We start from the raw sequence: 12,178 nt of genomic DNA on the forward strand, positions 1-12,178 counted from the left end.
TCAACGCGTTTCCCCGCCCGTCATCGGATCATCAGGAAGCCCAAGGGTAATGATAAGAGAATATAAATCCCAGCATCATGTGTGGTAGTGGCTTTGACAACTAATTGTAACCACATCTGGTGTAACATCACAGTAATTTGGCTAAACCAAAGTCCCTTGATTGTCTTTTTTGTTAATAAATTATGATCAACTAACAAAGAAAAGTAGCACTTTATAAAAGTATAAAATATCAGCTCATTTACCCATAAACACATGCTATTTACTAATTATGTCCAGTTTTGTTCTCTAGTCAATGCTAACCGACATGTTATTTCCTACACAATGATAATATCTGCTGACTCGAAAGTCATCATTTTTTCTGGTATAACAATGTGTTTTCACTTCTATAAAAATCAATCCATATGAAATATGATTCCTGACCACATAATGGCTTCATATAGAACTGCCTGTTCATCAGCGTTTTCTACAAGTGATTGTCAGCTACGGAAAGGTTTGTTTTTATAGAGAATTCTTTGTGAATACAGAAAAGACAGGCGCTGCTGTAATTGAGACTGCAAAAGTGAACATTCAATAGGTGCAGTTAAATAGGATTTAGTAGTATTTTATATGAATAAAAACTTGTGCATTTCTTATCAATAGGGTTATGAACTTATGGTATAATTTAGACACAAGTTCAGTTTTCAGTGGTCATTTGCCATAGGTGGCTTAACCAGTAGCTTTGCTGTCTTTCTTGAGGTGGCTCAGCCACCAGCAGCTTTCATTTTTTACTGGCTCAGCCACCAGCGGCTTTCAGTCTTTACTGGCTCAGCCACCAGTGGCTTTCATTCTTTTATGGCTCAGCCACCAGTGGCTTTCATTCTTTACTGGCTCAGCCACCAGTGGCTTTCATTCTTTACTGGCTCAGCCACCACAGTGGCTTTCATTCTTTACTGGCTCAGCCACCAGTGGCTTTCATTCTTTTCTGGCTCAGCCACCAGTGGCTTTCATTCTTTACTGGCTCAGCCACCAGTGGCTTTCATTCTTTACTGGCTCAGCCACCACAGTGGCTTTCATTCTTTACTGGCTCAGCCACCAGTAGCTTTCATTATTTACTGGCTCAGCCACCAGTGGCTTTCATTCTTTACTGGCTCAGCCACCAGTGGCTTTCATTCTTTTCTGGCTCAGCCACCAGTGGCTTTCATTCTTTACTGGCTCAGCCACCAGTGGCTTTCATTCTTTACTGGCTCAGCCACCAGTGGCTTTCATTCTTTTCTGGCTCAGCCACCAGTGGCTTTCATTCTTTACTGGCTCAGCCACCAGTGGCTTTCATTCTTTACTGGCTCAGCCACCACAGTGGCTTTCATTCTTTACTGGCTCAGCCACCAGTGGCTTTCATTCTTTACTGGCTCAGCCACCAGTGGCTTTCATTCTTTACTGGCTCAGCCACCAGTGGCTTTCATTCTTTACTGGCTCAGCCACCACAGTGGCTTTCATTCTTTACTGGCTCAGCCACCAGTGGCTTTCATTCTTTACTGGCTCAGCCACCAGTGGCTTTCATTCTTTACTGGCTCAGCCACCACAGTGGCTTTCATTCTTTACTGGCTCAGCCACCAGTGGCTTTCATTCTTTTCTGGCTCAGCCACCAGTGGCTTTGGCTTTCATTCTTTACTGGCTCAGCCACCAGTGGCTTTCATTCTTTTCTGGCTCAGCCACCAGTGGCTTTCATTCTTTACTGGCTCAGCCACCAGTGGCTTTCATTCTTTACTGGCTCAGCCACCACAGTGGCTTTCATTCTTTACTGGCTCAGCCACCAGTGGCTTTCATTCTTTACTGGCTCAGCCACCAGTGGCTTTCATTCTTTACTGGCTCAGCCACCACAGTGGCTTTCATTCTTTACTGGCTCAGCCACCAGTGGCTTTCATTCTTTACTGGCTCATCCACCAACAGCTTTTATTCTTTGCTGCTAAAGGAAACCTGTCATGTGTAAAAACGCTATTAACCTTCAGATATGGGGTTAATCTGCAGTTTTATAGCATTTGAACCTATTCGGTGCCTGCACATTGAACCCCGCATTAAAAGAAAGCAGGTACCAATGATGAGAGACTGTCAGTCAGTGTGGGGGGGTGGTTTGTGCCGTCACTCTCCATATACATAGTGGTGACTGATCTTGCGCCGTCACCACCCCGTGACTGAAAACTGAATGCTGCCAGGAGGATTAAAGTTCTTTTCCTCCCAGCAGTGAGGTTTAAAGTGCAGGCACCAGGCAGATTGGAAATGTTATTAACCTGCAGATTAACCCCATATCTGCAGGTTAATATCATTTTTACATGACATGTTTCCTTTAAGTATAGAGAGCATAAAGTTTCTTGGTGAACAATGAGCATAGCACTTATTTTACCTGTTTCAAGGTTTCCAAACCCTGAAAATAAGTGACATAAGTGCAGCAACTGCATAGCAATCTCAGTCTGACACTGCTGTCCATAATGTTCATTTTCAAGGGCACTTATGTAGGGCTTTTTCAGGCAGATTCCAGATGAATTCAGCTTGAAAAAGGCATCATGTGCACATACCCTAAAGATTTTCTTATGAACACAAATCCTGTCCATATGACCCTGTTAGAGCCTAAGGTCATCTTGAAGGAAAAGGGGTCTCCCACTCAAGACAGCCAAGGTGGAGAGCCATTGAAAGTGGCAAGTTCATGTCAAGCAATCGACATTCATCTAAATGGCCAGTTTGTTATGTGACGTTGGCGTAGCCATGACGGTGGTTTCACAGCAATCTATTCCATATAAAGGAGATGTCCAGTTTACTATTTTCACTATCAAAAAATGCGGCTCATAATTAATTGTTACATTTACTTCATGTACATGTAATCTAATACATAATAAAACACTTACCTTTTTGTAGTTTCAACCGTTTTTGGTTCTTCTTCTTTCGATTTATTTGTTTCACTGGCTTGTTCCATGTGAGAAAGCACCACTGCTGAACATGATACTATGGACTGGTATGAGTCTTCTCGGCAGACTAGAATGAGATGAATAAAGGGTGCAATTTTAGATGCAATTTTGTTTTTAGTGATGAGATAAGACACTAATGTACTTATTATATGACCTCATGTATACAACAGTGCTGTGTGCAGAGACTATACAGGAGAACAAAAGGTTGTCGCAACCCCATGCTATGAATTTCTGTGTGCCACCATATATAATGCATTTATGTGACGTAGTAAAACTGAGTTTTTATCCTAGATTTTCCTAGAGTTCTCGATAAAACTAGCACAGTAAGATCCCTCTATCCATGGATATTATAAGATGCCTGAGTTTATTTTAACACCTTACTGACCAGGCATAAAAGGGCCTGAACCTCTTAAAGACCCAGAATTTTTTTTTTTTTATTTTCATCTTGCCTCCCTTTGTTACAAGCACCATGACTTTTTTTTACTTCTCCATCAACATATGAGGGCTTGTTTTCTTGTGGGATCGATAACACTATGGTTTTTTTTACCATAAAATGTGCTAAAAAGTGAGGGGAAGTCCAAAACAAACAATTCTGCCCTTGTTTTTTTGGCTTCTTTGAGTGCATTTATGACAATATCACACTTGATTTTATATATATATATATATATATATATATATATATATATATATATATATATATTGTATATTATTTGTGACAATTAATTCAGTGATTTGAACCAAAAATGTTGTTTGTGTTGCCATTTTCTGACATCCAAAAGTTTTTTGTTGTCTTATTGATAAAGTTGTTTGTGACTGAGCTTGTTTTAGATGCCCTAAGCTGATGACTTATTGATACCATTTTGGGGCATATACTACGTTTTGATTGCTTTTTGTAGAATTTTTGGAAAATGCGCTAATAAAAAAATGGCAATTCTGCCATTCCTATTTTCTTTTTAAAGTAACACAGTTTATATAATTTTATATTTTTATACATCAGATTTTTTGGACACAGCAATATGAAATGATTTTCTTTTATAATTACTTTTGAAGGGGGAATGGGGAAGATTTTACATTTTATTAATGTGAGATATATATATATATATATATATATATATATATATATTTTTTTTTAAAACATTTTATTTTTCACTTTTGCTTTTAGCGTTTATTTTTCTTAGGTAACTTGATTCTGTGATGATTCAATTGCTTATCCTATACGTGCAACACCACCATATTGCATCTGCTATAAAGCCCATCCCATGGCTAAGCTTCCATGGGAGGATCAAGATTACAAGTACAGGGGCTTTCAACTTTCAGGATAATTCCTAAGCTCCTGGAGATCAGGAGCCAATGCCATTTAAACAACTAAGGTACAGTGATAGGAGCAAGCTGTGGCTTCTGTAGTTACTGACAAGTTCCAAGTATGTAAATAACCACCATATACTTGATACGAAGCGAGCTTAGATCATGAGTTTAGATGAGTGGACCTGTGGAAGTTTGGTTCTGTGGGTTCAGCCGGACTTTAAATAAAGTTCGGTTTGGGACCTGGACTTCACCTGAACCCCACTAAAAGTCACTAATTGGGCAGTTTGGCTCTCCGCCCACATACAGCCAGCCATAAACAGATCTTCCAGGTACAAGAGGCCAGAGTTTTTCCATTTTTGTTTGGTGCACACTAAATCCAATGATACTGCTGTTACCCCTAGCTAGAGCCATTCAAACACTGCTAGCAACTCACATTGGGCTGAGCACCAAGCGCAAAGATGCTCGCTTGAATGGTAATCCTACGTAAAGCACCCAACCTTTGAACCTGAAATATTTTTGTAAGTGTGTGTTCAGTACGAACACCAAACTTTGGGTTTGCTCACCTCTACCCATGAGCCAGTGTCATACTTTCTTTAGTGAGCTGTGATGAAAAAGTATTTCATAGGTCATTAAGAATTTAAAACTAGCAGCCATTTTTTTTTTGTTTTTCCATATTTTAGAAGCCAGGGACTTTTTTATCATTTTTTTTTTTACAAATTACTTTATTTGTCAAACTAAATAAAAAAAACACCAAAAAGGAGCCAAGACAAATGATATGTGCACACACAGAATGTGGTGAGCCTTCCTCATAAAGATGGCTGCAGCCGAGGTGCAAGATGCTGATGTCACAGCCACTCAACCTCCACACTAGGGGGGAGGGGCAGCTGCTTAGCATAAGACATGCACACTAATAAGGCTTGCACTGGGAGCCCATCATATAATGAGTGAAATGCACAGTGTCTGAACTGTGACCTATAAATGACGCCAGAAACCCAGGTCAGGCGGGCAAAACAGCACTATATAGGTGCATCTCGCACGGATACACGAGACGCACAGTGTCTGAATAATGGCCTATAAATGACGCACAACACCAGGTCCAGGCGGGTCAGTTAGCACTATGAGTACATAACACATGACAGGCTCACCATTTAACCACCTGAATTCAAAAGGTCCACACACATCCTGCAAAAATGGATAAAATGTGCCATACCTCAAATAGTGAGATATTAGTTTATATTTTGGCCCAAAATATGTAAGCTCGCAATCCGTTCGTCAAGGATTCTCACACTTGCGAGTCCCTACACTGAATTAGTTAGAAAAACCACAAAGAACTATATCAAAAAAACACCAAAAAGGAGCCAAGACAAATGATATGTGCACACACAGAATGTGGTGATCCTTCCTCATAAAGATGGCTGCAGCCGAGGTGCATGATGCTGATGTCACAGCCACTCAACCTCCACACTAGGGGGGAGGGGCGGCTGCTTAGCATAAGACATGCACACTAATAAGGCTTGCACTGGGAGCCCATCATATAATGAGTGAAATGCACAGTGTCTGAACTGTGACCTATAAATGACGTCAGAAACCCAGGTCAGGCGGGCAAAACAGCACTACATAGGTGCATCTCGCACGGATACACGAGACGCTATAGTGCTGTTTTGCCCGCCTGACCTGGGTTTCTGGCATCATTTATAGGTCACAGTTAAGACACTGTGCATTTCACTCATTATATGATGGGCTCCCAGTGCAAGCCTTATTAGTGTGCATGTCTTATGCTAAGCAGCCCCCCTCCCCCCAAGTGTGGAGGTTGAGTGGCTGTGACATCAGCATCTTGCACCTCAGCTGCAGCCATCTTTATGAGGAAGGCTCACCACATTCTGTGTGTGCACATATTTGTCTTGGCTCCTTTTTGGTGTTTTTTTGATATAGTTCTTTGTGGTTTTTCTAACTAATTCAGTGTAGGGACTCGCAAGTGTGAGAATCCTTGACGAACGGATTGCGAGCTTACATATTTTGGGCCAAAATATAAACTAATATCTCACTATTTGAGGTATGGCACATTTTATCCATTTTTGCAGGATGTGTGTGGACCTTTTGAATTCAGGTGGTTAAATGGTGAGCCTGTCATGTGTTATGTACTCATAGTGCTAACTGACCCGCCTGGACCTGGTGTTGTGCGTCATTTATAGGCCATTATTCAGACACTGTGCGTCTCGTGTATCCGTGCGAGATGCACATATATAGTGCTGTTTTGCCCGCCTGACCTGGGTTTCTGGCGTCATTTATAGGTCACAGTTCAGAGACTGTGCATTTCACTCATTATATGATGGGCTCCCAGTGCAAGCCTTATTAGTGTGCATGTCTTATGCTAAGCAGCCGCCCCTCCCCCCTAGTGTGGAGGTTGAGTGGCTGTGACATCAGCATCTTGCACCTCGGCTGCAGCCATCTTTATGAGGAAGGCTCAACACATTCTGTGTGTGCACATATCATTTGTGTTGGCTCCTTTTTGGTGTTTTTTGATATAGTTCTTTGTAGTTTTTCTAACTAATTCAGTGTAGGGACTCGCAAGTGTGAGAATCCTTGACGTATGGATTGCGAGCTTACATATTTTGGGCCAAAATATAAACTAATATCTCACTATTTGAGGTATGGCACATTTTATCCATTTTTGCAGGATGTGTGTGGACCTTTTGAATTCAGGTGGTTAAATGGTGAGCCTGTCATGTGTTATGTACTCACAGTGCTAACTGACCCGCCTGGACCTGGTGTTGTGCGTCATTTATAGGCCATTATTCAGACACTGTGCGTCTCGTGTATCCGTGCGAGATGCACCTATATAGTGCTGTTTTGCCCGCCTGACCTGGGTTTCTGGCGTCATTTATAGGTCACAGTTCAGACACTGTGCATTTCACTCATTATATGATGGGCTCCCAGTGCAAGCCTTATTAGTGTGCATGTCTTATGCTAAGCAGCTGCCCCTCCCCCCTAGTGTGGAGGTTGAGTGGCTGTGACATCAGCATCTTGCACCTCGGCTGCAGCCATCTTTATGAGGAAGGCTCACCACATTCTGTGTGTACACATATCATTTGTCTTGGCTCCTTTTTGGTGTTTTTTTTATATAGTTCTTTGTGGTTTTTCTAACTAATTTGTCAAACTAAAACAAAATCTAAATTTAATTTGTTTGTGTTTATTTTTTAATGTTCACAATTCACACCAAATATTCTGTTGAATGAATGATCTAGGTTTTAATGGTAATTTTGGTGTGTATATATATATATATATATATATATATATATATATATAGATAGATAGATAGATAGATAGATAGATAGATTTCTACATATACACAGGGTGGGCCATAATAATAGATGCACCCTGATAAAATGGAAGTGGTTGCTGATATCACCTCCCCGTTTATGGTATATTAGTACATGGGAGGGGCCAAACATTTGAGGTTGGGTGATGCCCATGGCGGCCATCTTTTTTATCAGGGTGTATCAATACTTATGGCCCACCCAGGGTGTATTCATACTTATCACCCACCCTGTATATATATATAGATATACGCACATACATATATATGGCTAGACTGTATTTAACACAAAAGAAGGCTTTTTTTCATTGTGGAGAACATATTTTTATTTCCTTTACTATGCATTTTTTTCACTATTTAAGAAAAAAAGCTGAGGAGCAAGAAAAGCACAATAGGGTACAAATGGATAAGATGAAGATGAGGGTTGAGTGCTCACCAGATTTGGTTGCACAGCACAAACTTCAAAGGTGAGTCAGCTACCACAGCTCACACGAGGGATAAAACAGGAGAAAAATGGAATTAAATTATGCCTTCTATCCACGCTGTTAAACTTGTGGCAAACACAGATGATTCTTGTGGTTTATTTTTGGCGCGTTTCAAGGTATTTCAACCTTTTCATCAGGAAAAAACACATTCTCTCAGCAGCACGGATAGAAGTCACACTTTAATTTCAGTTTTCTTTTTCCACTATAACATAGGGCACCCATAATAACCCCAACTTTAGTGGAAAGTAACCCCTTATGACACAAGTTAGAAACAGATGTGATGAGGCTCTGCCAGGTCCTAGTAGCTATGACATGCTAGACAGGCGATGGATGCTAGGTGCAATAGAAGCATCCGGAATGTCGATGTGTCTATCCACTACCTAGCACTTTAGAGTAGCTAGCCAAAGCTGTAATATACCATTTCAGTAGTTTCTTCAGGATCCCCTGCTGTGTCTGACAGATGGAGACTCAACCTGCTTCTGCCATATTGCAGGAGCAGGATCTTTAGTTGCGTGCCATAAATTCACAATTTTCGAGAAATTAAAGGTCAAGTTTACACTGTACCTGATAACAATATCTATTAAATTTTACGTGACTTTTCTAAATAAATATTAAAGAAATTTACTTTTATTTTATTTTCAACATAGAAAAATAACTGTTTTTTTCTCCGTATACATATTGTCAGACCATACCACAGTTTTAGTTATTGCATAAAGTATAGAGTACACTGTGTAAAAGAAATGGCTTTCAATAACAACAGAAATGTGTATAAATTGCATTGCATTAGTTAACATCCTATTACACGTATTTGTCAGATTATTATTTTTCAAATTATAATTTTAATGTATTTTTTCATAAACATTGTGAAAAACAAATCAATACACATACTTGAAAGCAATCAGGTATTACATAAGTAATATGCTAATATCACCAAAGGAAGTAAGTTAGCGAAGCATTTAATATCGACATCAACATCAATACTGCATGTTCTGTTTATGTGTGCCCAAATTAAATGTAATTTTCTTCTATGTATAATTAATTGTATATACCATTTCCCTCCTACAGACATTAAAGGGGAATAAATTCAATCCGCAAGGGAGGCTTCCCACTATAATGCTAAGATGTTATGTTTCTTGTAAGATAATTCAGAAGAAATATATTTTTCACATGCATTAATGTTACTTATTAGCATTTTTAGTACAGTAAGAAAAATATTAACTAAGAAGAACATTTGTGCAGTAAACTGCTGAAAAATATGCTTAATATTTTTTCCTTAGAATGCACATATAAAACTGCAATAATATTTAATTACGTTTTTGGGTTGAATATTTTTCATTTGCAAACAAACTTTAAATTGCATTTTCTCAACAATTACAATATTTCATAGCATAGACTGAAAAAGATTATAAATGCTAATAAGCAATAAGTACACTGGCTGAGGAATTGTAATAGTACCCAACTTTTCAAGAAAAATTTATATAAATTCTCACGATAATTCAGTATATACATATTATACCTAAATTAAGATTTGTAATAAATGAGCTGATCATAACTCCATTCATTAGGAACAATCTTCTAAGGTCCGGACAAAACTAAAGTACAGTTGGGTCAGCCTGTCAGTGCTAAGATCATACGCCGCACACTGCATAGCTGTTGTCCCAGAAGGTAGCCTCTTCTTAAGATGATGCACAAGAAAGTCCACAAACAGTTTGCTGAAGACAAGCAGACTAAAGACATGGATCATTGGAACCATGTCCTGTGATCTGTTGAGAAAAAGATAAGCTTATTTGGCTCAGATGGTGTCCAACATGTGCAGTAGCAACTAGGTGATCAGTACAAAGACAAGTGTATCTTGACTTCAGTCAAGCATGGTGGTGGGAGTATCATGATTTGGGGCTGCTTGAGAGCTGATGGATGTTTGGAGCTACAGTTCATTGAGAGAACCATCAATGCCAACATGTACTGTGACATACTGAAGCAGAACATGATTCCCTCCTTCGGAAACTGGGCCACAGAGCAGAATTCCAACATTATAGCAACTCCAAGACAACCACCGCCTTGCTAAAGAAACTCAGGGTAAAAGTGCTGAACTGGCCAAGAATGTCTCCAAATGTTAACCATATTGAACATCTGTGGGGTATCCTCAAACAGAAGGTTTCTAACATCCACTAGCTATGCGATGTTATTATGGAGGATGAAGACGATTCAAGTGGCTCCTGTGAAGCTCTCTTAAACTCCATGGCAATGAGAGTTATGGCAGTGCTTGAAAATAAGTGTGTCAGCACAATATATTGATACTTTGGGCACAATTTGGCCATTTTCACTTAAGGGTGTACTCACTCTTATTGCCAGCGGTTCTGACATTAATGGCTGTGTGTTGACATATTTGGGGAAGCACCAAGTTTACAGTTACCCAAGCCTGTACACTGAATAATTTATATTATATCAAAGTGTCATATATCACTTTTTATATATATATATATATATATATATATATATATATATATATATATATATAATTTTTTTCAATCCTCTTTTCTTATTCATTAATTTATTTTTCACATGCTTTACACATTGTGCCCCCCATAGGGTTATGAAAGACTTTTAGAGGGCATGTCAATATTAATACATGTTTAATTTTTATCTTATTTCCCATGGATGGCATATTAGCCCCAGTTGGGAGGGAAATACACCCAAGTGCCTTCATAGGAGAGCTGTCTATGTTTCCTTTGACCCAGCAGCTATTGCTCCCTTCCTATGCAGAGCGATCATTTGACAAACATATATGGAGAAGTGATGTCAGTGCTTCATTTTACTGCATTCACAGCACTTGTTCAGCACTGTGTATACTGTGATATCGAAGGCACAGGCTGTATAAAATTGCCTTTACCTTTTCTGTGGGGACTAATCCTGTCTCTAATAATCAGATCCTTACTCCCTGTGTATAGCTGCAGTACTATACGAAGATATTTTAGAACTTAATAGTTGAGTAGGACCTGGACCGCCTGGATGTTTTAAGTCTATAGGCAAGTATCTGCTCACAATGGACACGATTCATCAAGACCCACATTGTTCGCTCCTGTCTTGATGAGGTGGCATGTTGGAATAGGACGCTCCTGATTCATGAAGAGCATTATGCCACAAATCCTTCTCCAGTCAGGTACTTTAATGAGATTTCTGTCATAGGGGGAGCCAAAGCTCATCATAAATTAGACAAGCTGTGGCATCCCACCCCCACTGTTCCTCTATCCTGCCTCTACTTTGCCTATTTTGTCGCAGCTAAGAGAAACTGATGTAAAAACACCAAAAAAATAGCAAAAGTTAAATCAAGGTATGTCCACTACGAGGTGTGAGTAGCATCACAGGTATCTACAATCTTGTAATCAGTCAGTGGACCTGTATATAGGGCTACAGATACTCACTGTGCTGTTTGGTGACATGGTGTGTACCACACTTAATATGGACAAGAGGAAGCAAAGGAAAGAGTTGTCTCAGGAGATTAGAAAGAAAATTATAGACAAGCATGGTAAAAGTAAAGGTTAGAAGACCATCTCCAAGCAGCTTGATGTTTCTGTGACTACAGTTGCACATATTGCTCAGAAATTTAAGATCCATGGGACTGTAGCCAACCTCCATGGATGTGATCGCAGGAGGAAAATTGATGACAAATCAAATAGATGGATAATATGAATGGCAACAAAAGAGCCCTGAAAAATTCTAAAGAGATTAAAAGGTGAACTTCAAGCTCAAGGAACATCAGTGTCAGATCGCAGCATCTGTTGTTTTTAAGCCAAAGTGGATTTCATGGGAGTTGACCAAGGAGGACACCATTGTTGAAACAAAAACATAAAAAGCCAGACTGGAATTTGCCAAACTACATGTTAACAAGCCACAAAGCTTCAGGGAGAAGGTCCTATGGACAGATGAGACAAAAATGGAACTTTTTGGCAAGGCACATCAGTTCTATGTTCACAGACAGAAAAATGAGGCATATAAAGAAAAAAAACACTGTCCCTACTGTGAAACATGGAGGAGGCTCTGTTATGTTCTGGGGCTGCTTTGCTGCATCTGCCACAGCGTGTCTTGAATCTGTGCAGGTTACAATGAAATCTCAAGACTATCAAGGGATTCTAGAG

At 39.5% G+C, this 12,178-nt stretch overlaps 1 protein-coding gene across 2 annotated transcripts in view; it reads right to left on the reverse strand.

Annotated features, from left to right (window-relative positions):
- Positions 1-12,178, reverse strand: part of CCSER1 (coiled-coil serine rich protein 1) — a 1,289,205-nt gene that overhangs the window by 780,084 nt on the left and 496,943 nt on the right. For both annotated transcript variants that reach the window (XM_075337134.1, XM_075337126.1), the window contains exon 5: positions 2,877-3,003. In XM_075337134.1, coding sequence (XP_075193249.1) covers positions 2,877-3,003 — 127 coding nt within the window. The remainder of the gene's footprint in view (positions 1-2,876; positions 3,004-12,178) is intronic.

The sequence above is a fragment of the Anomaloglossus baeobatrachus genome, chromosome 1 (assembly GCF_048569485.1).
Source record: "Anomaloglossus baeobatrachus isolate aAnoBae1 chromosome 1, aAnoBae1.hap1, whole genome shotgun sequence".
In the NCBI taxonomy this organism is placed as follows: Eukaryota; Metazoa; Chordata; class Amphibia; order Anura; family Aromobatidae; genus Anomaloglossus; species Anomaloglossus baeobatrachus.